This window comes from Alternaria atra (assembly GCF_907166805.1).
Source record: "Alternaria atra isolate CS162 genome assembly, contig: 29, whole genome shotgun sequence".
Taxonomy (NCBI): domain Eukaryota; kingdom Fungi; phylum Ascomycota; class Dothideomycetes; order Pleosporales; family Pleosporaceae; genus Alternaria; species Alternaria atra.
Window position 1 is genome coordinate 1495104 of NW_025091327.1, and position 26406 is coordinate 1521509.

A 26406-nucleotide genomic window follows, 5' to 3' on the forward strand; every position below is an offset into this window, starting at 1 on the left:
TCACCATGCCGCATAGATGAGGTAAGCCCTTGTTGGACCCTGCAGTCACCATCTTGTCCTACCCCTAGCGACGGTCCTAAACTTCACAGTTGACTGGACACGATACTTCCCCACAATCCTGCCATGGTAGTTAACAATATATTCCCCAGCTTTATTCAACGCGTTGACTCGGCGGTCCCGCTCGGCTACACCACGCCGCCCTTCCCCTCCCTCTACTGGCCTCTTCCCGCTGGCACAACCCAATCCTTCTACCTCTACCGCCCTGACGACATCCTGCGCTTCACCGTGTACTGGACACTGCTCCTTGTTGGCGGCATACATTTCATCACTGCACTATGGGCATGCATAGTCCAATGGCGGAATTGGAAATTGATATGGATCGCCCTGCCTGTCTTCAGTTTTGTGGGGGGTGTTGAAGCACTTGTTGCGGGTGCCATTGTTGGCGGACTGTGAGTGACACTCTCGAGAATGGTGACATGAGTCGCATGCTGACTGCAATCAGACTAGGAGGCGTATATCAGGCAGGCTACTTCGAAATGTCTACCTGGATACCTTTTGTCTGGGCCGTCATCAACACCTTGGTGCTCATATTATCTTCTTTCGCCATCTATGGCGGTCTCTGATCTTATACCTTGGACGACAATCGAATCTCAGCGCAAGTATTAGCGCAATACCGTAAACCACCAGGTTCTGCTACTTCTCGTGCAAAGCATGAAAGCCCTGATTACCTTGTTCTCTACAGGCTCACCATACATACCGGATGAGACTTTTGGTGCCACAGTCACCACGAGTCGCTGAAGCGGCGCGTTGGATAGGCAGTTCGGAAAATCGGGCGAACAAAGAGAATCTTTGTAATCGTTTGATGAAACATGACTTTCAGCGATAGCAGATTGGAGATTCTTCCGCTGTAGCACATCCAGAGACGCGACGTTAATACTCGAGAAGACATTGACTTGATGGCTACAAGTCTTGGTCGCATGATGCGATGGATAACGCGCATTCTCTCGCATAAATGCAGTTCGACGTCCAGCAAAAGCGAACATACTGTGCGTTGCACCACGTCTGCTATGAAAGTCATACGAGCGTTAGCTGGACGAGAAGGGAAGCAATGGAGAATCAACCACATTAGATTATTATAAATTCCATTTGGTAGAGATTATGGCAAATGGGAGCTAGCTTGCTTGCTGCCCTATACCTATGTCATTAATGACTAAGTGTGCCCCGGGGTCACTTCTTTCATCATATCGTAAATTTCATGCAGCCACTTTATCCGGTATGTATCTTGAACCTCTGCTTTACCTGCTTCCTGCACATAGGACACTTGGTCGGCCGCGTCGGTATGTGTCCATGTTTGATAGGAACAACCACATCAGCGCACCATTGACACATGACCATATGGCCGCAAGGTAGCACAGCTATATCAGCGACCTGCTGATAGCACACTTGGCATGCTAGTACTTTTGTCATCTCCTCTTCTGTCTTTGGGGCTGGCCGGTCGGGCTGATTGTCAAGCGACAAGGGCGGAGGTGACGGCGGACGGGCAGCGCGCAGGAATGCACGCGCCTCTGCAAAACGACTTTCAAGGCGCATAGTGCGCATTTCGTTCATTACTAGTTCAGGGTTTGGTGCATCAGACATGTCTTCCACCCCAAAAGAGTGCAACTGGGAGAGTAATCCAGGGATGGCTGTTGTAATGTTAGAGCCAGTCTCAGGATTGGCTGACATGGGCTGTGCAAGACCATCGTTTTGCACTCGATAAGCTTCGTATCCTTCCAATACAGCGTAGTCCGCGTCCTGAACGTTTTGCCACCGGGGTGCATAACTCCAGACTTGGCTCGCTGGCTCTAGACTCTCTGATAGTGACTGCGACTCTCGCATCACACCCCATAACAACTGTTCTTCAATCTCTCGACGATCTTGTGGTGACAGACCATCGAGCGGAGGCGCGGTGTCCGTACCATCTGCTCGCCGCTGGTCGGCCTGACGTTGGCGGTCGAACGCTCGTGTGTACATTTGTGTAAGCGGCGACTCGTAGTCGTCCTGTTCTACATCCTCGCGGGAGCCGAAAACGCGTGCGAAGTGTTCTCGTCGGCGTTGCTGTTGTGCTTGTCGTCGCGTCATCGGTCGTGGGGGCTCTGATGGGTCTTCTTGTATCTGAGGTGTTACCGAAGCTCGTGGTTCCGTCGGTGCCGCAGGCTCAGTGTTGGAGACTTCCTCCACCTCTTGTAGAAGACTGTCTAGCGCATCTTCTAGACTTTGATGTGGCTGCTCCGGTCGCTCTTCCTCGGAGGACAATCGTCTTCTCTGGAGCCTGTTCTCTTGTCTGCTGGCATCGTTCTCTACACCCGCCCTTAACTGATCCAATGTACGCGGAAGAAAGCCAGGGCTGACCTCCCTGAACGGTTCCCCCATTACAGGCATGTGTTGCTCAGTACCATCCGGAAGTTTTGCGATGCGATATCCTTGGTGAAACTCCCACCATCGTTCTAGAAACTCGGTCTGGTCAGGTATCTCGGGTATGCGTGTCTGAGAGATCTCGAGAGGAGGGTCGGTAGCGGCAAGGCGATTAGTCCAAAATTCTGCTTCAACATCAATCCACGACCTCGTAAGTGACAGTGTTGTTGGGTAGAATGGTACCTTTGCAGAACCAGCAGTAGCCTTGCCACCTTGTCCCTTGGTTCACAAAGCCTACTCCGTCAATGTACACGCGATATGTCCGCGAATGCACTCTCTCGTCGGCACAAGCGCAGCAATTCGGTGTTGAGGTTAATCGGCAGCTTGTGGCAAGCTTGTGCGGACAGTGTGTATCAAGACGTGGGCAGTCTGCGGTTAAAGTCCCCATTATGCGCAAGCCGGGTGTTTAGAGAATTGGAACCCGAAGTGAGATACAAAAGTTTGATATGTATAAGAGCAAAATTCAAGGGAGGCCCGATGCTTGGGACGTGGTAGAAGAGCAAACAACTGCACGAAGTTTGGTGGTGGCGCGCATCTACTCCGCGTTCCGCGGTCGGTCGCCCTTGCACCTGCATGATGCTATGGTGGGGCGATCCGGGCAAGTGGGTCGTAGCGCGAAGTCATTCCCGCGGCGAGACATGCCTCGAGACTATGATGGACTCCAACTGACAGCTTCTCTGCATGCAAAACTCAACTGTTGGTTCATCCCCGTGATGCTCGGTAATACGACCTGTGTTGGTCACACAATAGGTTGTACATGACCGATTGCATGCTAGCGCTAACAGCTCATGGCTCAAAGCTGTGAATGAGTCGCAGCTTCGGAGACACAAATATCCTGCCAGATCAACTCTTTCTTCAAACTTGTGACGCAGATTCAACTATCCTCAAAGAGAACTAGACTCGGGCAAAATGGACGGAACAAGACACTACGACAACCCTGCTAGCGAGAGAAAGCTCGCTTTCACTCTTGAGAAGTTCAATGGCAGGAATTTGAACCCTTCAGTCTCAGTCTATCTGCCATACAATCTCACGACAGATGTTTTCGAAGAACTTATTTCCAATAGTGACGATGGAAAGCATGCATTCGACTTTCCAGCTCTGAGAAACTGGCTGGGCAAGCTCTTCGTTACTCTCGACGCCCAACAAGATCCAGCGCATCCATTCCACAAAAAGCCTTACCAACTGAAAGAGTTAGATATCCAGGCAGCAGATTTCTTCCATGCAAAAAAGCTAGGCTTTATGAAACTCCAAAGCAGAGTAGTCAACGGCGGGAAGGATGATGAATGGATACCAGGGGCTGTATTTCTACGAGGCGGTAGCGTCGCCATTCTCGTGAGTTTGTTTCCATCTTGACAGGTGACCGTCTGTTGATTGACCCTCAGATCATCGTTCAGCCGGAAGGCGCAGGCGGCGAGGATGAGAAGCAAGTCATCCTGACCGTTCAGCCCCGTGTAGCCGCCTCTTCACTAGCCTTTACAGAGATACCTGCAGGCATGGTCGATGGCTCAGGTTCCTTCATAGGCAAAGCAGCAGACGAGATCAAGGAAGAAACTGGCCTCGAAGTCAAAGAAAGTGAACTGTTGGATATGACGAAGCTGGTGCTAGAGGACGTACAGCCCGACTTCCCTTCTGCAACTATATCCCTTCAAGAAGCGATGTACCCTAGCCCTGGTGCTTGTGATGAGTCGATCACGCTATTTCTTTGCCAGAAGCGTCTCACGCGCCGACATTTGCAAGATCTTGAGGGCAAAACAACAGGCCTCGAAAAAGAGGGCGAGAAGATCAGGCTGAAGCTAGTGCCGCTGGACAGGCTCTGGAAAGAAGCTGCTCGGGATGGCAAGGCTCTTGCGGCGCTGAGCTTGTACGAAAACCTCAAGCGCGAAGGCAAAATACCCAACATGCCTCGAAAGGCTGAAGGTGAGCCTGAAGACTTGCGTGGAGATATCTGAAATCAGAGGGACACAAGGATAGTTAGAAGCTTGAGCGTATTCTCCTGAGCAGATGTATATTAATTCCCCAATCTTCCATCACAGCACGACTCTAGACAGTCTTATTAATCACTGGATGTGCATTGGGGGTTGACCTTATTGATACCGTTGTCAAAAGATTGTTTAGAGAGCGAGTTCAAGCCTCGTAATGTTGTGTTATTATCTTTTTGCACGGTACGAAGCACACTGATTGCGTGGGCCGGACCCGAACTGAACTATGGCGACTCCAAATCAATACCGCATATGCACATATAGTCGTCTAGTCGTTCCCATTCCCATACTTTTGGAGTTCTCCATAACCCTGAGGCTAAATCAATGCATCTTCGCGTCGTGGTCGCACGGTTACAGGACTCGTATGAGCATGGGATTCAGCGGTACACGCTTTGCATTATCTCAAGAGGTAGAAGTCCTGAATCAATGGTTTTTTTGTCGCCTGAGGCTTCTTTGTGCGATGACCGAAATGTGTGTTGCAGGCACGTGCCCATATCTGCAGTGACACCTATGGGCAACCACCCTATGGGTCTCGTTCTGGATGCGTATAGGACAGCCTGCGCAGTCCTCGCAACAAGATACAGCAAATCGGTAGGGAGAGGGTGATAAGGATCCTTATTGTCAGGAATTTGGAGTTGAAAGCAACTCTCGGGACCCGCGATGAACGATGTCGACCTCTCCTAGACCCCTAGATTGGGCTTGTCGTATGTTTTCCGCGGCGGACGTATAGGACATCTAGTGAGTTCATTAGGTCCATCAGAAAGGAAAAACGAGGTTTGCATGCAGTCGTAACTAGCCGGAACTTATATTCTTACGTCGCCTTGTTGAAGCTTGTCGGACCAGTCTGGCCTATACTTCGTTTTCATGTGTTGCATGAGGTCGACTAGCGACGCGGAGAGAGCAGCGGAGCTTGGCCACCTCCAGGAAGAGAGTTCGAGAACGAGAAGTGCGTTGGAATACAACTGGATGAGGTTACCGCCAAAGATCGCGGGCATATTCTGAATGAGCACCGTGCCTGCTCGGTAAACCCAGTGTGGTGTGACGAATACGTGGATGCCACCGAAGCTTACTACGGCCTCTCTGTTTTTGATAGTCAGCGTCAGATCGTTTAGCACGTGTGAAACTTCACATACAGCACATGCCATGCACTCCCCCAGCAAGGATTCAGCAACAGATGTGTGATGTGTAAGGTGATGCGTATGACAGGAAGCAACTCGTCTTTCTCGTCGAAGAGCGGGAGTAGCCTCTTAACCTTCTCTTTCGCAACGTGGTCACCTTTGCGAAAACGATTCTGCATACGATACAACGAGCAAAGATACTCCGCGGGTTTTTCCTTGTCGAAACATAAATCTTCTTCCTGGAAATCATGAGTCTTGTCTTGTGCTTTATACTCAGTGAGCAGACTTACCGGCTCTGGAAATAGTGCAGGCCTATCTAGTGTAGATGCAATCTGGTTTTCGAGGCAGAATATGGTCATGTGCATTGCTCGGAGCAGTTCGACATCGTCCGGGTCAAGCTCTTGTAGTGCTCTTTTTGACTCAAGATCGAATGCAAGACGGCCTGCAAGAGCGATCTGCTGGCCAATGTTGCCAGCTATTGGGTCGAACGAGCTGTTGATGGCGAGTAGAAGAACAGAACGAATGGTGTCGATATTCGGCTCCATTGTTGCTAATTCAAGGTGCTCCATAGCATCTGCAAAATACTGAGTAGCGAGGGAGCGGTATCTGATAGAATTGGCTTGGTGATATGCAAGCCTACCTGTGGGGTTCCAGTCTTGATCCGGCGGTTGCTTTTTGCGAGTGTTGGGAATGATATAGCATGCTATAGAATAGATCATATAAAGCGAGAACATCTCAGTCGACGTTAGGTCGCTGGGTAGGTCGGGTCCAAGATAACGTAGAGTTGGATCCAAAATGGGGTATATGGGCTGGACTGTCTCAAGAAACAGCTGCATCAGCTCGTACTGCTTCTCGGGCGAATATTTGTTGGTGTAGTGCCAATCATCGAGTTCTTCGTCATCCTGCTCACCGCGGACCTCGTGCGCCGTGTGCAGTCTAGGTGATTTGAGGAGGCAAGATTCCGCGCCCAGATATCGGTAGCTATTCCCGGCTTCGGCAAAGTGATGCTCGTATCGAGGAATTTCAGAAGCGATGGACTCAGTCTTGACCTGCGTGCCGAACGTACCATGATCCATAAGGCTACTCGAAGCTGCTGGCGAAGGATTTCCGCTCGACAGATTACGCACACGATCTACCAGCTCGCCGATGTAGCTGGTGATGTGTTTAGTTGGGGTTTGAGAACAAGGTACGTCAGCTCACCTTCGCGGCAGTAATTCATTGCGTCCATGGTCGTAGAACATGCATTCCACACCGGCTTTTGTGCATTGCCTGACACCGTTAGCAAGACGCCCTGGATGGGATAGAGAAACGATGTACCTGCACTTCGGTAATAACGTATCGCATCCGCGGCGACACTCTCGGCATCTTTTACATGCGGGGAGACTCTGGGGAAGTATAAGTGCACGATGCCAAATTGCGGAGACGGCCGGCGTTACCTGAATCAGCGTATCTAGATCAAGCGTGGGGGGGTTTGAGCTGGCGGCGGCGGCGGCCATCGGAGTGGGAATTTGCAAGGACGCGACAGCTACGGGTCAAGGTCTAGCGATTTCTCGAGTCTATACTACAGTTCATCGCGCGCCGTCGTCTTGTCAGAGACAATGGTCTGAGACGCGATGGGTCGCCTGGGCAGAGAGGATGGCGAGTGAGGAACGATCTTATCTGCTAGGGCGACCCGATGGAGAAGCGATCACCCCGGCTGCCTGCATCCCGCATGCCCACTACCCTCACATGCCAGCATCCCGTTCTTCGTTCGAGAACATTGACCATCGCCAACCACCCCCTCCAGCCCTTCCTTCATCTGCGCCATGAAAACTGCGCCATCGTGGTACAGACGCCAGACGCTCGAGGTTTGCCATGCAGAACCGTACCAAAGTCCGTCGCCGTGTGCTGGCCTGTGCTCGCTGCCGGAAGCGTAAACTCTCGGTACACGCTTCCTCTACCCACGTCATACATGTACTGACTTCACCAAGTGCGATGGCAAGGTTCCTGCCTGCACTCGTTGTGTGGACGCAGGCATCCAGTGTGTTGGCTTCGACTCTTCAACTCAACAAGAAGCTCCGCGATCCATTGCAGATTTCTTGGAAGCGCACATTGTTCGGCTCGAGGGCCAAACCAGCACTCCATCAACACTGCGATCGTTGGGACAATCGAGTGCTACTCTATCATCTCCAGCAGATTCCCACACACCTGACTCCAGACCGGGTCAGTGGCGTGCAGAGAAATGTGCCTTCGCAGACAGCCTTGTCAACCAGGTCATGGAAGACATCACACCTTCATTCCTGGGTGTCTGCAAGGCCCGGCCATTTTTGCAGTGCGTCATCAAAGGCACCAGGCTACCCTCGAAGAAGGGACCTGTTCTCTCCAATGATTTGAACGAAAACCATCCTAGATCCATCTTGAATCCTCAACAAACTAGGGGACTCTTTTATGACCTCATGCCCGATGAGGTTGGCGCCAACAAACTACTTCAAAACTACCTAGATCGCGTCATCACACAATATCCCATATATCATCGCAACGACGTGACAGCTGCCTTCAACTCCATCTACCATAAAAAGGCGGCAACTCCCAACGAGGACTCGTTTCGAAATCGCTACATAGTCTGTATCATCATGGCTATCTCGCTAACCACAAGCGCCCGGAACAATGTGCAGAAGGCGAATGATCTTGCTTATCAGCTGGTTCGACATGCCATGCAATGGATTCCAGAAGTTGCGACCAACGACATCGCTGGACTGCAGGCTATTTTGCTTCTGACGCAGTACATCTTCCTAAATCCCAGGATGGCAGATCTGTGGCTCATGACAGGCCTCATCAGCCAAGCAATAATCGACCTTGGTCTTCATCAAGAATTGCCGAACGACGCCAAGGTTTCTGCCTATCAACGCGATATGCGGCGGCGTATATTCTGGTGCGCGTGGGAGATGGAGGTTGGAGTCTGTTGCATATTTTTACGCCCTACAAGCCTCCCCATCGGACGTATAGATGTCGCTTTCCCATTGGAAATTGACGATACCGCCATTACGCAATCTAGCATGTCGCCTACTGGGCGTGTTTCCAAATTCACGCAGCGTATAATCTGTCGCTTTCGTCTTATTGAAGCCGACATCATATCTGTTCTGTGGCATGGCGACCCTATATCCCAGGAGTACTCTTCGTTGGAGCAATGGAGGCAAAACTGTATCGATGCTATGGCAGATTGGCAACGAGATATATATGCCGCTTCAGAGGCCAACAAGGATCGTAGCTTGAATGCACGATGGACTGAGATGCGCTTGTACTCCGACATCGCATGCCCTTACGTCTTATCCTTGCTACATCGGTCTTCTAAACGAGTACCCCATCCAAGCAGGGAGCAGATGATGGTCGCTCTGGTCAATGCTGTCAAGGTTGCGGATGGCTATTTCCAGCAATCAGAAGCAGAGGCTGGAAAGATCAAATATGTCTTTCATCCGTGCCATCATGTCTTCAATTGTGCGCTCATATTCCTGCAGGGGCTACAGCGCTGCAAGAAAGAAGTTGCACAAAATTACTCATGGCAACAAGTAGAAGAGTGGATGCATGTCTTTTCGAAATGCTTTTTGTCCATCTCTGAGCGATGGGCAGCCGCGAAAAGGTGTTTTGAAGAATACGAACGGCTTCTTCTCCCAGTTAAGAAAGAATACCTCGAATTTCTGGAACAGAAAGCAAGCTATCGTCCACCAACACTCCAACAGACTGTATCTGATACGAGCACTATGTACGATTACCAAATTCCGCCTTCTATACTCACAGAAGTCGATGAAGCTTATCAATTCTGGATGGTTTTCAACCCTACCACTTCAACTACTTCAACGACTGATACCGTGGATCCGCTTGGTGCCTTTTCATATAACCTGCCGCCTTCCGACTGGAATGCGGAGTTTTCTTTGAACGATAATATGGACATGATACCGGAACTATAATACTCTATGGCGTTTCTCGACAGGGCCTTTTCTTTGACCGGCGTTTGATTCTTTCAGCTACATGACAGCATCCTGTTGTAATAGTCGTAACACCTTGGCATCTGGTGATCGTGCGCATTTTCGGCTGGAGGCAATACAATACCCTTGGCGTTGACGCGAACTGACGTCTCCTTCTTCAGTACTTCCTTGCTTGAGTCTCCTATTCAAGCTCTTAGGAAGCAACTACCAAACTTTGACAGCCCTGAATGGTTCTCAAAACCTGCAAATTTGCGTATGACCAAGTGTACTGAATGTTTCCAATACACGACTGACTGACTGACTGACTATGAGGTTACATTCGCCAAAACTTAGTGGCTGATTCTCGCGGATCCAGTACGCGAGTCTTCCGACACGGGAACTGCCAATCCACTCTTACCAATGTGTCGGGTTTAAGGCGAAGTCGCCAAGGGCGCTGCACTGCCAACACACGTATCCAGCCCCCCACGTTACAGTGGGGAAAGGCGGACGACGTACCCGCCGCATAGGTTAGTCAGTGACCAGGATCGCCTCGATTAGACATTCACTACAAAATCGCGACACGTCTTGCTCAGAGCATGAAACTAGTCATACAAATGCCTTTTCTGACTATAGTCATCCGTGCACCTGACTACCCGAAGCGTCTTTTACAATGTGAGAGCTTGAACAGCTTTCTCACAACTAGACGAGGAAGTAGTGCAGTTACTTCATAGCTCCAGATTGACGGTCTCCTGTACTTCTGTGGGCCTGCCAAGCTTCACCACAGCTTTCTTGCTCTTCAAGTCCATCACAATGTTGAACAACGTGCCACTCCCACTCTCTTCGGTCTCAGACCTACATATGGCACCTGGAGCATTCTGTTCATCCTCGAACAACCCACTCACGCTGTCCCAGCTCGGCTCCTCATCCAATGCTCCGGCATTCTCAGCCATCGTCCGAACCCGGTCCAAGGAATCCTTAAGCCATACAGTATCGGTCTCGCCAGGGTGCTCCCCAAGCAGATGGTTCGTGTGAATGACTCTCGAATTGGAATCTGGTAGTACGTGGGCAAAAGTGCTCTTCGTGAACTCCAGACCCAGAGATTTGTTCGCGTCGCCTATCAGGATATGGGCTGAAGAGGCCATACCGAAACTTTCCAGCTTGCGGACTGCTTCATCAACGGATTCAGACTCCAACGCCATGCGTAGACCGAAGTGGGCAGGCATCCGGGCAGAGTCGACGCCATGGACTTTTATGGCGTTGAACAACGTACCCACGCCGCTGCTGTTGAAGCCGATCTTTCCGATTATCCCTGCCTCTGTTACCTGAACTATTGTAGGCTTCTTCACTTGCGTAATCTTGGTAATAATGAGGTTTTGTTGCTGCTCGGTCATCCACTGGGTACGGTTAGCACACGATCATATTCTTCTACGTATTTCATCGAGTGGTACCTACGTCCCAATTCTGAGCCAGATATGCCCGATTCCGGGTATGCCACGCGAGCGCAGTGCAGCCATCGCTGAACAAACCAAAGTTGATCTCAGTCCTAACATTGATTGCTACGATATCTAGCAGTTCGTGTCCCGAGCCGTCAGCGATACCTTGCATCTCTTGGTGGAAGTTTGGCCATTGCGCTTTCGCACGTTGTTCAAACTTTGACGCATGTTGGAGGACCTGCGGCCATCTCTGCTTGCAATTCTTGAGGAAAAGACATGCATAGAACTCGATGCAGCGGGCTATCTGTAGTTTGGCGGCTTGACCGTGTTGGTAGCCAATCTATGTAACATGATCAGCAGTGCCCGTGCATTCCTTCGTGGTGATGGGTAGCGATGACGTCACGCGTCGCACTTACCTCGTAAGGGGTTCCGTTGCACTCCACGAACAACATCTTGTACTGGCAACCCCGATGGATATCAAACGAAAGCAAATGCAAGCAGTGGTCTGCACTTTTGTTCAACTAGACTGAGTTGTCAAAGTCTAGCTCTGTCGTTCCTTCCACGGCAGCGCTCTCGGCAATCCCACGCATGCCCCGCCTTCGAGCGCTCATTTCCGTCCCGAGATATCGCGCCTCGCTCCTTCATCTCCAATTCGTCATAAAATGAGCACTCCTTCATGGAATGCACTGCACGAGCATGGATGCAGTTCGTCGGCCGCAGCAAGGTAGTTCATCCGGCATTGAAGCCCTGCTGCTACCTGCTTGTTTAGTGTTTCGGAGTATATCAGTGGACTGTGAACCACTCCCACGGTATTGAGACGACCTTGGGCCGATATGACGCTATGTTGCAAATGTAGATATGCTGCGGGCTATGGCGCTTAATGAGGCGGGAAGTTTGTAATAAGATGAGGTTGTAGCCTTGCTGTGTTGTCTCTCTTAACATCACACCACTTGTAAGCACTTCCCTCTCCCCTGAGATTATCTTCTGGAATCATGCCAAAACGCGTACTTTGTACCTATGGTATCGATGTTGACGCGGTGAGTAACAAGTATGGCGCCTTCCTCGAGACTTACACTAAGTGCAGACAAAAACAGGTGAGCGGATGGTATGTTGGCCCCGTACAATCAATCGCAAGTTCATAAATTAACAGTATGTTAAGGCTGAACACGAAGACTGGTGCTCCTGCCAATCCGACCGATTTGTCGCGTGGCGTATTCGGCGCGACCGTAGGTATTGATCGCCTACTGAAACTCTGGGACAAATACAACATCAAAGCGACATGGTTTGTACCAGCGCATTCTGCTGAGTCATTTCCACAGCAGATACGCAAGATCATTGAGAAAGGGCATGAGATTGGGCTGCATGGGTAAGAGCTTTGATGTACGAGCTGTATGCGGGACATCCACTGACTTTGTATACCACCACCTCAGGTATACGCACGAATTTGTATCTCTTTTGAGCGAGCGCCAGCAGCGAGATGTCTTGGAAAAATCGATTCAAGTCTTGACGGACATTGTAGGCAAGAAACCGCGCGGCTGGACTGCGCCTGCTTGGAGTACGAGCAGAGACACCATTAAGCTCCTCGAAGAATTCGGGATCGTATGATAACCTGTACCTAACATCCGGTGCGAACAAAAGACTGACATATGATGCAGGAATACGATCATTCTTTCATGCACCACGACTCCCAGCCCTACTATGTTCCTTCACCACATCTCAGCACATATACAGAGACCGATGTATCAAAGCCAGCTTCCCACTGGATGACACCCATGTCAACGTTGAAGCCATCTGCAGTGGTCGAGATACCTGCGAATTGGCACTTGGATGATTGGCCACCCTTTCAGTTGTCACTCACGCAGCCAAGTACGCATGGCTTCGTCGATACCGCGGTCATCGAACGCCTGTGGAAGGAACAATTCGAGTTTCTGTATCGTGAATGTCCAGATGACGGAAGCTTCATTTTCCCTATTAGTATTCACCCGCAGGTCAGCGGCAAGCCACAAGTTATCCTACTGCACGAGAGGCTCATTGAGTGGATCAATGGGTACGAAGGAGTAGAGTGGCTTACTATGGAGCGAATCGTTGACGAGTTCAAAAGCGGTAAATTGAGCGGCGCGACTATAGAGGGTGGGGCGGAAGTGTAATGTTACACCGAGAAGGAGCCGAGATGTTACTTTGTACGCGAGTGACTAATAGTCACCGGTCGATTGACATACCCCCTGGTAAATTTTCCGATGTCAATGCTGAATGAAGAATATCGAAGCGAGCTTCTGTCGTCTAAAGTTTATGTGCTGTGATATTACCCTTTCGAAAAGCCGTCATGCACGTGTTCTCCACAGCGTACCATACTCACGGGTCCGGAGCAAGGCGCATTGCACCGAGCGGCGAACAGCGACGGTAGCGCTTTCCAAGCGTGGGCTTAGTGAAGACATTATATTTGAGTTATCATCTCCCCGCCCCCGCAGTTCTGTGAAGACCTCCAGGCCTTGCTATGGCATACTTGTAAACACTCTCAATATACTTCATGAGCTACATACAAAACTATCGTTCTTAGGTCAAGAATTATTCCAGGACGCACCAGTACTGCGGAACCAATGAAACGCTGGATGAGAGTGCTTCCACGTTCGCTCTATTCTGTGTTGCCCGCTCCTGTCTACCCTCCACTTCCATTCTCCACCACACAGAACCAGTCAACCCTAAACACTCCTATCCATTCCCTCTTTCACCCTCTCATAAAAACCTCATCATAAAAACCCGTATTCGCTATCAATCAAGCTCAAACTCATAAACATCCCACCAAGTCGTCCTCCTATCCCTAGCCATCATATCCGCACTTACCTTTCTGTTCACATCCTGATACCTCTCTTCTACCTCGTCAGCCTCTTCAAATGTCCACGTCATCTCAAAGGATTCTTTCTTCAGCCTCATATCCGCGTACTCCGCATCCACCCGCTTGTAGAGTGCTGCTTCAGCGAGAGGCAGCGTGGCCTGTCTGATGGGTACTTCGATATTGAGAATATGATCTTGTCGCAGCACTTCCATTTTGAGAATCATGGTGCGCTTGGTGATGGGATGCCGCACGCGTATATCAAGGTAGAAGCATTTCTTCTTTTCACGGTAAGTGGAAGGCTGGGATTCGGAAGTTGTGGAGACGATCTTGTAGAGGGCGCGAGAGAAGAGTGAGGCTTTTGTGATGACGACTAGATAGACGGACACCATAATTTGTGTTCAAGCAGCTTCTGAACCGATGGCCATCTTCCTTTGTGGGAGGGGAGACTTTGTATTGTACTGCAATCATACACAGGAGTGTTTGTGTTCTGGCTCGTGATGCCGACTACAAAGCCAGGAATCATAATCAACTTTACGACTCACAAAATGTAACTGGCAATCACTGCCTTTTCTAGTCCTTCGCACTCGGGCTCCTATCTATATCTGCCTATTGTCGCAGAGACCGCCAGTACTGCTAAGCACACACGATCGGTAAGCAGAAAATAAAACCGCCAACCTTTGGTTTACATTCGATCGGCAGACGTCGCTTCAATCACGACATAGGCTTTGAGATTGACGGGGTTGGACGATACACCGACCTGCGCCTACTGATTGAACAGGTCAGGCGCTTGATTTGGCGGACCACCATGAAGACGGGCAGCGCCCAAAGGTCTTCCTTCGCACGCATCTCCACCGATGATATGCGCATCCCACCCCCGTCAAGACTGCTGATTGCATGTCATTTGGGAATTCACAACGAAGCGATCTAACAGAGGGACGAAACGATGTACGGCACTCGCCGATGCTGAGGCTACTCTAGATGCCCTCTAGGAACGATCGAACAAGATGAGGAAGCTACTGGATGGGCAGGAGTAAGTAGGGTTGGTGTTGACAACTATGCACAACAAGAAGGAAATCACATCAATTCAATGTCATTAGGTAGTAGTATCCCCTTGTTTTACTCCAAGAACACCGTACGTACTATTCCCATCGTACTCATCCCATGTTATGGGAGCTTTAGTGACCACCAGTAGTAGGTAGCTATATGAAAGTTAGTTTAAGATCTGTACAAGTATGAGTTTGAACAACTTACGCCGAGGTAGACCTTGAAAGAGTCATAGATGAGCCATTGGAACGCGGTCAGAGTACCAATCATGAAGATACGGACCGGCAATCCATTCCATAGGCCACCGAAACCGATCTTGCTATATATCCTGCCGATAGCCTGACCGGCTCCCTCGCCTGCTTTTCGGTCGCTGTTGAGCTTCGAGACCATGACATCTAGCACATGTTAGTTACCCTGTATTACTCTCCGACTTTCGCGAGACATGTCCGACGTACCTGCAGGATGCGAGACAACCGCACATCCAATACCAGCAATGTATCCACCAAGGAAGCTCACACCGGTTTGCTGCAAGCTTCCGTACGACTCCTTTGGCTTGCCCAAGAAGCTGTAAATCTGCTTGACCGTCTCTTCGAATGTCGCGAACTTGACCATGGTGTATGGGATTTGACGCGCCCACAGGGGATACAAGCCCTTGTACAAACCACCAACACCCTCCTCCTTGATCACCTTTGACCAGCCCTCTCGTAGTGTGTTTGCGAACGGTGGCATGGTGGTCTGCATGCGGACCTTGATGGCCTCCATAGGACATAGCGCGATGTCGGCAAGAAATTCGGCGGAAGCGGACGCAGCGAGGTATACAATCGTTTGCGGGGCGCCGGGAGCGAGCTTCTCGCCATATATGTACTTGAAGATTTCGTAGAAACCGTATTTGCCAGCTCCTTGCATCGAGTAGCCGATAAAGGTAGGTGTCCAGCCAAAGAACACACCACGCAGACCCTCTTTGGAGTAAATCATTTTCCAGGCTTGCGAGTTGGACTTGTAAAGGTTGGAGTCGACTTGACGGCGGCATTTTACCTGGGAGATAAGAGTAAGCGAAACTATTCCCAGAGGCATGTTCAAGTAATTCGGCGACTTCAGACTGCAATTGGTATTAAAGCATATAACTCACCAGGTCTAGCGGGGTAACCATGGTATGCGTAGGTCCACATGCGATGATACCACCGACCGTACATGCCGCAAAGTACGAGCCTGAGAAGAGCTCAATCTTCCTCTGCGGCTTCATCGCGTCCAGTTTGCTCGCCATTGTGGATGTAGTTTTAGATTCCGTTGTGTTGGTCTCGTTCCTCGTCTGGTGTTTTTTGGGCGCTGGATCCGGTATGAGGTTTGTCGCGTGCTACTTTCCGAAAATGCTACAGCAAACGAACCAAAGCCAGAAGATTCGGAGGAGGGGTATGCGGATTATAGATTAGAGAAGAGAGAAGGGAACAAGGATTCAACAACAACAACTACGAAGCCGACCGGGTAGCCTTGTTATTATGACGGCACAGCTTGGTAGCGGAAAGCTTGTCCGCAGCTTCCGCGCACTTGCCTAGCTATGACGTCGTTTCTGCGGGTGGGACGCGAACACAACGCTGACGAAGCTTCGCCTGATGCTTATCGATATCGTGTCCTCCGACCCTCCGCAAGCGACCGGATTTCGTTCTCGACAATAGCGAGCGATTCCGCTCTGTTCTTACAATGGTTATTATCATAGTAAAAAGATTCTGGTACAAGAAAGGGATCGTCTCAACGCCGCTGCGACATCTCCGATGCGAGGCAGTGTTCACACATTACAGGCAAGATACTAGACGCATAATGACATATTCGTAGATGTATTCTCCATCGTGAGGATGCTAAAGTCGTGAAGCGTGATAATCATACCCTGTTCCCAGTATGCATAGGTCATTCCGTCTAAGTACGCCCAAGCACCCACGCTATGCCGCCCGAACATGAACAATTGAGTAAAGACTGTTTCAAAAAAAAAAGCCTCTCCCCCAAAGTCCGAACACGAATGCCGTGGTGCATCCGATGCGTCCCACATAGGGCATTCAGTTCCTAACGATAACTCCATGTAAAATCAACGCGCAAAAAGATCAAATCCACCAACTCTGCCCTTAGCAGGACCATGAGTTTGTCCTCACCCTAGAAGTTCGTTGAGATCGTGATTTCTTCATTACCGGCGTGCGTAGCCTTCGACGAGCAGGCTGAAGAACCGCCGTTGACGCCGTCCAGACTGCGAAGGGGAGACAGTGATGAATCGGAGCTGAATCTACCATCTACCGACGCATCGCGGGTCAACAATCATACGTCATTATCATACGTCTCTTCCCCATCTGACTCACTGCCAGAATTATCATAAAGATCAGCCGCCGATAGGCTATCATCCTGTGGCCATGTTTCCAGCCTGGGCTCAATCTCGGCAGCCCATTGTTGAATGCAAGTGGTGTCGTTGACCTCATCTCTATACGGATCCAACTCGGGATCCTCATTCTGGTTCAGGTCGTAGAGTTGCTGGACGAGGAATCGGCAAGTGTCGATAAGTGGGGACAGATGGGGTTTCAGCATGCCAGAATCTTTCTCGCACACGATGCGCTTCATCATGTCGCTGATCATCTCACGTAGGGTTCTCCATCTGAACTGCACTAGATCCACAGGCCATTCTTCGCAGGTCTTGTAGAGTTCGCAGACGAGCATCTGTGCACCTTGCCGTACATCTTCCAGCGTGTGTAAGAGTAAAGGAGGTGCCCAAATGCGACTTTTCCCGATGACCCACAAGAAGAATATGTATCGGTGCTTTTGTTGGAAGACAGCCTCGTTCTTTGTCTGCAAGAGACCGCCAAAGAAATCGAGAGCAACCAAACCGCCAGGTGCGCGGCCCTCTTCCATCCGGTTTGTTGATGCAACCGCTTTCGCAATCGTTGTAATGATCTTGTTAACGTTGTCTACCACCGGACAGCCTTCGCAATATGACAGTGCCGCTCTCATGTAAGCGTCGCAAAAGGGTGGGTCGAGCGAGACGATGCCTTCGATAAGGGTTTTGAAGAGGTTGAACTGAGCCAGTGGGTCCTGCCAACCGAGCATTGATTTGACCATGTCACCAGGATGGAAGTAGTCCACTTTCGAGTCGTCAAATATTTCCAGGGCCTTGTCTAGGACCGCGATGGCTTTTAGATCAGGGTCCCACCAATACAGCATACTGCGTTCCCGATATGTCAATGGGAACATCATAGTCTCCCGATCGAGCGTGGCTAGGCGATCACCATCTAGGCTGAGGGTCGGCAGGCGAGTATCCGTATATAAGAGCAGATTCGACAAGAATCCGATGAGCCTATTATAGATTCCTGACTTCTTGCTCATGATTCTCCATAGGTCGGGGTCGTCGTCCTGGAACCGCTTGTACGAGTGCATACAAAGCAGTTTCAAGGAGAATTCCAGGAAGCCACCATCCAGTAGTACAGCGATCTCCACATGACCTAGCTCGAGCATCTGGGTTAGTGTGAGATAGAAATCGTCCCAGCCCCGTATGGCCATGTGAGTCTCGGTTGTGATGACACGTAACCTAGTCGTAACGCTCGAGAGGATCCCACCAGTGAGTACAGAAGGATGAAGGTCCATATCGTTCTCAGTGCACTCCAGACCATATAAGACAGGATCCTTTTCTCGCGAGACCTTGAGACAGTCAATGAAGAAGCTACGTATCTGAGACCGTACTTTGGCGTGTGTGCAACGGAGCAGCAGATTAAGCAGAGTCCATTCGTCGGCAGCAAGAGCCTTGAGAATAATGTTGCAGCACGTTGAGCAGGGCAGAACTGAGCGTCGTAGCTGAAGCAAGGTTTCGGAAAAGATATCGGAAGTCATATGACGCCAGACAACGTTGCCGAGGTGTGCAAGCACTATCTTCAAGGAGTGAGATTCCTGCAAGACGTTAGGACTCCAAAACTGAATGAATCAAACGCGATAGTCCGTACCTGTACATGGCCTTCAGAGCAGGACCCATGATTGATAGTGCGTGACATGGCATGAAGCTGTCGCACGAACTTTGTATGGTTTGGATCGAAACGGCAGTATTCTCGAATGAACAACTCGTTGTTAAGATCAACTTCATTCTCGAGAGCTGGCGGCATGGGAACTTTGAGTGTTTTTCCATCTGGAGAGGGGACCCAATTGCGCTGGTCGTTGTCTACAGCGGTCCGGCGCTGATAGAAGAGCATGTATGCGGAGTATTGTTTTGGTATGCGGTTGTAGGTATCGTCCGTCAAACCTCCAAAGGCTCGGTACGCAATGTCTGCTGGATCGAAAGGTCCAACATTGCTGTCATCAAACTCAACCCAGGTTGGTGCCGCGTTTCCTGTCGGACAAGGCCGCTCACGAATATAAGAGTAGTAATGGCCATGCTCGCAGGTACCTGTGTGTACAAGTACACCAACAAGGTCGAACGTATCTACTTCTCTTGGTTTGCTGGGGTCACTAAGATGATCGACATGGTACGCGCTGATGTCGATAGACGGCGGAAACTCGAAGTGATCGTAGACCTTTCTCCGGCTGAAGTCGGCCAGATCGAACTCGAAGCGCTTCAGATGGAAGATGAGGTTGTCAGGCACCTCCTTGAAGCAGGTACTGGTTGTGTCAGCTTCGCTCGATATCAAATTCAAATGCAGCTTACCGCTTGACCGCATCAACGTATTTACCGCCGCAGCTCTCGCACTTGTACTTGTTGTCGCCTTCCATGACATCGCCTCTAATGAAAGCTTGGAGACTCTCTTGAAGTGTGGACTTACCTTGGACATCGCATTGTACTGCGAAGAAGGGCTCCATGCGTTCCGAGATATGTTCGCACTCTTTTGATTTGATCTGGTTTAAGGTTTGTCCTCCGTAAAATGAGCGGAATTGCTGCTTGTGCTCATCTTTAATGAGCTGGCGTTCCCACTGGTCGAAGAGAGAATTGTAGAATTCATCTGCGTCCATTTGAACGCTGATGTCTATGGGCATAAGCTCTGAATTCTTGACACAAGCTGCGAAGCTGCGTGGGTCTGCAGACCTGCGAAAAGAGTGCTGCATATTCGTAAACAGCCTCTGTGTTTCAAGAAGGAGCCGTTGAGAGCCACTGCCTTCTTGGAGCTCCAAGCCCAGAATGAACTTGCGGAAGTTCAGGTTCATGAAAAGCTGAGTAAGAAGGGAGTTTGCATAGCATATAGCGCGCGGGTTGTACAAACCCACATAGCCCGTGCCAGAGCGTATCTCCATGGAGCGGTCGACGGAGATGGTTGCCAATGCGGGCTCGTTTTCCTCGTTTTCCACGTCTCCTGCGAGCTTGATGAGGGTATTGTACGTGCTGCTGTCATCAACCAGGGCAAGCATGAGGTCGTACATCTCATGCCTCGTGTGTGACTCTAGAATTGGAACAGTTGCCAGGCTCGCCTCTGCAGTAGAGGAGCTATTTCAAGTCAGTTTCTCGTCGCATTAAATAGGTAACAAGACGGGGCGGAGTCTCTCGGCTTGTGGGTGAGGTGATGGAATGGTTTGCGTGACGTACCTCTTTGTGAAAATATACTTCTTGAAGATCTTCTCCATTACGTCGCCTGCATTGAGAGGCCTCTTAAACGACTTAAGTGACAATATGCAACATAAGATGAGCTTGGTGAGACCGAGAACTACATAGTCGATTTCGTCTCGTCCTACAAACTCTTGATGTTTGTGGTTCAATAGTAGATCACTCCACCTCATCAAGCACAGCCTGAGTGAAGCTTCATCGCGTTCGTACTCGTCCTTAGCGCGGAAAACATGCTCGGCGATGTCGAAGAGTTGGTGAGACTGTGTAGAACGGTGCACAGAATCTGGGAGGATCGCAGAAATGACCGCCCAGAACTGAGTAGCAATCTCGCCTTTGGTGAGCGGACATGTGGATGGAAGATCGCCACCGCAGACGGAAGCGATTTTCTGAGCAATATGTTCCCGTAAAGACTGCCTGGCGTCGTTCAGAAGTAGCGTTTGGTGTAACCGCGCAATTTGGGGATGTTCAACGAAAGCTTCCCATATGACTCGAGAGTGAAGCGATGCTTCTAAGATGGTACTATAGCAATCTCGAACCACGGTAACATCTTCGTTCGTTTCGAGTGCCATGGATAGGATCATCATAAGGCGGTTTCCGAGTCGTGCGCCATCGGAAAAATAGGTGGCCGAGGCGTCGGGGGAAGGGCGCTCTACTTTGCATAAGACATAGGCCACGATTTGAGAGGTGAGGAAGTGGTACTTACCTCTAAGGAACTCTAGCAGGGCTGCTACGAGGACAGCCGCTAGTTGTAACTCTTGGAAGCTCGATATCGTATCGCTAACGAGTCGAGGATTTAGAAGCGCTTCGTTCAACTGGCGGATGGCATTGCCTAGGAACTTCTCGTCTAGGTTCGACTTCTAGCTTGTTAATATAATGATATCAATAAGGACTGTTCAGTAACCATACATTGCGTATCTGCTCTCGCAGTCTAGCCTGCAGAGCCATAGCCGCGTATCTTGCCTGGTATAATTTTCCTGGGGGAAAAAGATCCTCTGATCGTGCCGTGCCCGCCATAACACTGTCCGCAAAAGCATGTCGAGCTGGGAAGAAACTCAAGTAATCGAATACCTAGCATAAATTAGCAAATTGCAATGCGATTTCATGCAGATGTATACCATTTGGCTGATGTTATCATTGGAGTCCATTAATGAGAACAGCTCATCAAAATATTTGACCACTGTGGATTCAAAAACCGAACATCCCGTACTCTGTCCTGACAGAGGGCGAGTAACTTCCGCGTCCGGGGCCCTTTGTACGAGGAGTTGTCCTCCAAAGTCTATACTGCTGAGTTTCTCGTTCGACCTCTCGGTGACGTTGAGCCGCTGGCCTTTCGCGAAAAGGTTGACCTTGGTGTATCCTGATGCATGACATAATCTCCGGTAGAGATCTTCTACAGTGTGATCAGCGCTCATCATCACGACCTGTCTGTCGTTGTTGCCGCACTGGAATCGGATCGCGATCGAATCGCCGTAGGGTATATCCGTCTCATCGACTTTGGAATCCGCTCTTCGACTGCGATTGAACTCTGGTTTTTGGCGTATCTTCTCAAGCAGCAGCTTTTGGAACAAGATGATTCTGCGACAACGCCCCTCATTCTCATGTACTGTCGTATTGAACATGGTGACGTCCATGTTTGTTGGCTCTCCACCATCTGAGGATTGACTGCGTATGACGTGGCAAGCCGAACGCATCTCCTGCATGCATTTCTCGACCAGGACAATATGAGCAGCTTCCACACCTGCTAGCATAACGCCCTCGGCTTCGTTGATCTCTATATAGCGACTCGCAAGAAGACGAGCAGCGCGGTCTTCAATAGTGTCTTCGGGTGACGATAGAACCATAGACCATAGCACGTCGGCACCAGGAATCTGCAACACAGTCTTTTCCCCCTGGTCAGTCACCACGAGCTGCCGCGTCATAGGAAAGTTGTAGTTCGCGACAAATTCGAACATGCCATTCGTGTACATTCTAGGATCCATGTCTATCATGTGGGATGAGACAAGTTGCCTACAGTAGTCGTTATCTGGGGCGACCTTGAGCGTTTGAAGTAGTTGCACCCATGCCCAGTCCCTGGCGGTGTTCGAGAGTGCACGTAGGCCGATGGTGTGTTCCCATAGTTGCTCATACATCTCAACAGGTATGGCTGGTCCAGCACGACAGATCAAGAGTGCTAGAAGCTCCAACCTACAACGGAGAGCTAGCTGTTGGTGCGTGGATGACTCAAGGTCTTTCTCTGTGTCGATGAACGATGTGGTCTCGTTCAGAATTCTGCGTGTCACATCCTGGTTCTTTTGGAAGAAGAGTCCGTCTCCGGAAGGAATTGGTGAGGCGAGCGAGAAGATGACTCTTGCACTACCAGTCGCCTTGGCTGAGTTGCTGCCAATGTAATCCGCACAATCCCTGTAGATTGAGTGCCGCTCTTCAACAGAGACGCTATGTGCGAAAGTTTTGAGGTGCTCAGCAGCCTCGCAGTACAGGTCCAGCATGTCTTTGTCTGCCGCTTTCTGAGACATTGTGTCGCGGATGAGGCGGATGCAAACATTCCACGGCCTAGCGGTGTCTCCCCGTGCGGCATAGTCTTCCGGTGAGGCCTTCTCCACAATCTTTAGGCCCAACTCTTGGAGAAACCGGAAGATTTCCATCGTATAGCTGCTGATGGGCATCTCGTAAAGCTTAGTGCAAAAGTACAAATGATCAGCGGGCTTCATCAGATGGGTGATTGGCCTAAGCATGGACATAGTTGCGGTAACGACTCGAGGGTCAGGATTTGTGGCGACCGTGTTCCAGATGGCGTCCGCTTGTGAATCCGTCCAACGCTGGGTCACGATAAGAAATCCAACAATGTTCCCACTGCGCGCGATCAATTGCGGATGAGAGTCCACACTGACGAGGTAGTCAACCACTTTCCCGTCGAGGAGAAAGTCCGCTAGGTACCGCATGACAGGATGCTTTCCTGTTGCGTCGACCTCGTTGTACTGTTTCCAGATTTCGACCAAGCTTATATCCATGACAGCTATACTCATTACGCGCAAGTCCATTTTGCCTTTGGTAAGGTATCGGCGCAGAATCTTGAACTTCCAGGCGTTGGCGACTAGTGCCGGAAAGTACTGAGGGTCATTGCGATACGCGTCCTGATTTCCGGCAGGACTGTTTTCGATGGAGGACAAGGTGGTCGGTGAATCTATGCTCCTGAAGTCTAAGAACCTGTCGACTAGACAGGACTCTATCTTCTTGTCCCAGAGGCATAGCTCGAACAATAGCGTGTAAAAGTGTTGAATCAAGTCTCGGGCGACGGTAGCATCGGTGGTTCTGCTCAAATCGAAGAGATCGTCCATGTACTTTTCCAAGAATAGTAGGGTTCCGCGACAGAACTCAGAGCGATCGTCGTCGCCGGCAAGCTTAGAATCCTGGAACATTGATACGCCCAACGAACTCAAGACAGGAGCGGCGACCGCTGCGATTTGGGTTTGCGTGCTCGAAGGTACGTGGTGGAAGGCCTCGTTGGCCAGCTGTAGCAGATTTTGAGCACCGTTGGCGGCCAGAAAGTCCTTCTGCAGTAGCGAAACCATTTTGCGGATATCGGTGGAGTATTCTTTGCTAACCATAGAAAATACAGGAGCCTTTTCGGGGCGAAGAATGGTATGCCAATTCCGCATGTGCTTCTGGCTAAGGAGAGGCAAATTATAGATCTCATTAGGACGCGGTCGGGAGAGCAAGAGGACATCGGCAAGTAGAAGGAAAGAGCATATTCTGATGTATGCACTCAGGAAACCGTAGAACATGTCGCCTGTACGACGATCGTCTAATTGGTGTCCAAATGCAGCCCTGCGTGATAACACTTTATTGACCAGTAAGGCAAGATCGTCCCAGAACATGGCCTTGCTCGTATAAAAGCCGTACAAGTCGGCTGAGGGTTCGGGTATATCGGTCAGCCATCGTGAAAGGCCAGGAAAGAAGTCGAGATCGATGTCGTTGTCGACTAATGATGTTAGAATTGCAGGCATATAGTGGTGGTGAAACATGACTTACTTCCTTGTATGTGTTGTGTCAAGTCGCGAATAACGGTAGAGTAGGTACCGTGCTGGGAGTAGGGAAACCGGCGAAAATAGTCCTCTGCGTCCATCTGTACAGAAAAGCCGATTGCCTCGTAATCATCGTCAATTACCATAATGGGCGGACTTCCGCGCTCGTCTTCACTACTGGTGATGAGTATAGGCGACTGGCCCGGGGTGGGTGAAGGTCCCTCGGGGAAGTCACTAGCATTGCCATGGTCGTCATCTCCAACGCGTACCGGAGAGGAGGGCGGGTGTGAGCGTATGGTCATCTCTACCTGCTTCTCAGAGGGCGATGCAGTGGTATTCGTGGGGGTTTGAGGGTCGCTAGGCATGGCGCACAGGCTATTGCTCCCGCTATGTAGGCGGGGGCGTTTACGGGTGTAGCTTGCGTCGGCGTCTTCAATGGGATCGCGGCGCGGCGGCGAGGCAGAGGCGGTGATTGCTGGCTCGTCTGCAGTGACAAACTGCACTATACCTTTGTCCGGCGCGGTCATGACGGTAAAAGGCGTGTGTTGCTGTTTGCGAAAGGACTAGGCGTGGCCAGCGACTATTAGCACGCGTGCAGGCAGGTGAGGCCAGGCAGAGGGCAAGCAGCTCCCAAGTACAGGCAACAGCAGCTCCTCCCAGCCTTAGTGGCCAACAGCCTCGCACGGCGGCAGGGAAAACGCGGGGAGATTGGATCTCATCTGTGTCAGCGATGGAAAGGAGCCGAATTGAGAGTATACAATGAGCAAAAATCGGAGTTTCGTTGGTAGGCAGAGCTTCAGATATTCGGACGCGTAGCTAAGAAACCCCACCATCGTCATCCTGGTTCGTTCCCGCAGTGGAGTTAGTGTGCCGCTAGCGAGCGTCGTCTAAGCCTTATCTGACCAAGATCGAGAAATCCTCCATCTAATGCAAGGCACGCCGGTCTACTCCACCTTACAAGTCTCACTTATCTAGACCCAGTACTGACAGAGTGTCGGGCTCACTTCGGCCAGCTTGAAAAGTACTTCTGCTCTTCGACGTCGGCAGGTATCCATAGCGACAGCTGATATTAGGAGTAAAAAGGTCTGGTTGGAGACACGATCTTGGCAATGGCACCTACGAAACAGAACGCGAAGCCCGTCTTCAAAACATCCTCGCCGTTCACGGAGACAAAATGGTGCGCATGTCCATGATGACTTGATGAATCCCGCTAATTTGCGCAGGCCTGAAGTATCACGCGAAGATGAGGAGGTCATATTAGAACTGCTGTGCAAGTAGGTACGCAGAGCGGAGCTTCATCATTCTACCTCTCGCGACCCATGTTGTTTCAACTGTGAGAATCTGTCTTCGATCACTGACAGTCATACAGTCTCATCACACCACTGGGTGACCACCGTAGAACCCATGTCCACCCGTCCAAAGGCAGGAAGCGGAAACGCAGCACCAAAGCAGACGACAATGAATCCACCACGTCTGAGACTGCACCTCCCGTACCAGACATTGGAAAGCATCTGCTTGTTGGCCTCAACAGCGTGACGCGACATCTAGAAGCCTTGGCTGCCAAAAACGCTCCATCTACAGCACCTGTTGCGGATCAAAAATTTACCCAAGATGACCCAGAAGAAAAAGACGCGCCAAAAGGCCATCCTGAAGAAGCCCTCAGACCCCTAAGCATGGTCGTACTAACCCACCCCAAACCCTCTCTATCACCCGCACATGCCCACCTCCCAACGCTGGTCCACCTAGCCACCCTCTCCCCACTATCCGCTACTCCAAGCACACCCCAAACAGCCACACGACTCATCCCATTCCAAACATCAGCGGAGTTCCGACTCGCATCCAGCCTACACATTCCCCGTGTTGGTGCTCTGGCCATCTACGAAGGCGCCCCAGGAGCTAAGACGCTGGAAGAATATGTTCGCGAACATATCGGGCTGACGGAATGCAAGTGGATTGACGAGGCCATGGGCGCAGAATGGAAGGGTTTGAACGTCAAGAGTGAGATTCCTGGGGCAAAGTAAAGATATCACA

At 50.5% G+C, this 26406-nt stretch overlaps 11 protein-coding genes across 11 annotated transcripts; 5 read left to right on the forward strand and 6 right to left on the reverse strand.

Moving 5' to 3' along the window:
• Window positions 1-123: 123 nt before the first annotated feature.
• On the forward strand, window positions 124-623 carry ALTATR162_LOCUS8804 (uncharacterized protein; the record flags this gene model as incomplete). Its single annotated transcript, XM_043316437.1, has 2 exons — window positions 124-449; window positions 503-623. The coding sequence occupies 2 exons, from the start codon at window positions 124-126 to the stop codon at window positions 621-623; spliced, it is 447 nt and encodes a 148-aa protein (XP_043172372.1).
• Window positions 624-1266: 643 nt separating this feature from the next.
• Window positions 1267-2842, reverse strand: ALTATR162_LOCUS8805 (uncharacterized protein; the record flags this gene model as incomplete). Its single annotated transcript, XM_043316438.1, has 2 exons — window positions 1267-2579; window positions 2638-2842. 2 exons carry the CDS (start codon window positions 2840-2842, stop codon window positions 1267-1269), a joined length of 1518 nt encoding a protein of 505 aa, XP_043172373.1.
• A 521-nt stretch (window positions 2843-3363) lies between these two features.
• ALTATR162_LOCUS8806 (uncharacterized protein) lies at window positions 3364-4403 on the forward strand (the record flags this gene model as incomplete). The annotated part of the gene is made up of 2 exons (XM_043316439.1): window positions 3364-3786; window positions 3837-4403. The coding sequence occupies 2 exons, from the start codon at window positions 3364-3366 to the stop codon at window positions 4401-4403; spliced, it is 990 nt and encodes a 329-aa protein (XP_043172374.1).
• Window positions 4404-5236: 833 nt separating this feature from the next.
• ALTATR162_LOCUS8807 (uncharacterized protein) lies at window positions 5237-7047 on the reverse strand (the record flags this gene model as incomplete). Its single annotated transcript, XM_043316440.1, has 5 exons — window positions 5237-5513; window positions 5567-6703; window positions 6752-6820; window positions 6869-6936; window positions 6988-7047. The coding sequence occupies 5 exons, from the start codon at window positions 7045-7047 to the stop codon at window positions 5237-5239; spliced, it is 1611 nt and encodes a 536-aa protein (XP_043172375.1).
• A 358-nt stretch (window positions 7048-7405) lies between these two features.
• Window positions 7406-9495, forward strand: ALTATR162_LOCUS8808 (uncharacterized protein; the record flags this gene model as incomplete). Its single annotated transcript, XM_043316441.1, has 2 exons — window positions 7406-7474; window positions 7522-9495. 2 exons carry the CDS (start codon window positions 7406-7408, stop codon window positions 9493-9495), a joined length of 2043 nt encoding a protein of 680 aa, XP_043172376.1.
• Window positions 9496-10217: 722 nt separating this feature from the next.
• On the reverse strand, window positions 10218-11377 carry ALTATR162_LOCUS8809 (uncharacterized protein; the record flags this gene model as incomplete). Its single annotated transcript, XM_043316442.1, has 3 exons — window positions 10218-10886; window positions 10945-11265; window positions 11342-11377. 3 exons carry the CDS (start codon window positions 11375-11377, stop codon window positions 10218-10220), a joined length of 1026 nt encoding a protein of 341 aa, XP_043172377.1.
• A 699-nt stretch (window positions 11378-12076) lies between these two features.
• Window positions 12077-13072, forward strand: ALTATR162_LOCUS8810 (uncharacterized protein; the record flags this gene model as incomplete). The annotated part of the gene is made up of 3 exons (XM_043316443.1): window positions 12077-12291; window positions 12356-12524; window positions 12581-13072. 3 exons carry the CDS (start codon window positions 12077-12079, stop codon window positions 13070-13072), a joined length of 876 nt encoding a protein of 291 aa, XP_043172378.1.
• A 622-nt stretch (window positions 13073-13694) lies between these two features.
• Window positions 13695-14147, reverse strand: ALTATR162_LOCUS8811 (uncharacterized protein; the record flags this gene model as incomplete). Its single annotated transcript, XM_043316444.1, has 1 exon — window positions 13695-14147. One exon carries the CDS (start codon window positions 14145-14147, stop codon window positions 13695-13697), a length of 453 nt encoding a protein of 150 aa, XP_043172379.1.
• A 786-nt stretch (window positions 14148-14933) lies between these two features.
• On the reverse strand, window positions 14934-16066 carry ALTATR162_LOCUS8812 (uncharacterized protein; the record flags this gene model as incomplete). Its single annotated transcript, XM_043316445.1, has 4 exons — window positions 14934-14957; window positions 15010-15197; window positions 15258-15837; window positions 15932-16066. The coding sequence occupies 4 exons, from the start codon at window positions 16064-16066 to the stop codon at window positions 14934-14936; spliced, it is 927 nt and encodes a 308-aa protein (XP_043172380.1).
• Window positions 16067-17103: 1037 nt separating this feature from the next.
• Window positions 17104-24902, reverse strand: ALTATR162_LOCUS8813 (uncharacterized protein; the record flags this gene model as incomplete). Its single annotated transcript, XM_043316446.1, has 8 exons — window positions 17104-18717; window positions 18771-19419; window positions 19466-20236; window positions 20336-21002; window positions 21057-21207; window positions 21260-21421; window positions 21469-24332; window positions 24383-24902. 8 exons carry the CDS (start codon window positions 24900-24902, stop codon window positions 17104-17106), a joined length of 7398 nt encoding a protein of 2465 aa, XP_043172381.1.
• Window positions 24903-25484: 582 nt separating this feature from the next.
• ALTATR162_LOCUS8814 (uncharacterized protein) lies at window positions 25485-26396 on the forward strand (the record flags this gene model as incomplete). The annotated part of the gene is made up of 3 exons (XM_043316447.1): window positions 25485-25552; window positions 25599-25649; window positions 25745-26396. The coding sequence occupies 3 exons, from the start codon at window positions 25485-25487 to the stop codon at window positions 26394-26396; spliced, it is 771 nt and encodes a 256-aa protein (XP_043172382.1).
• Between the last annotated feature and the right edge of the window lie 10 nt (window positions 26397-26406).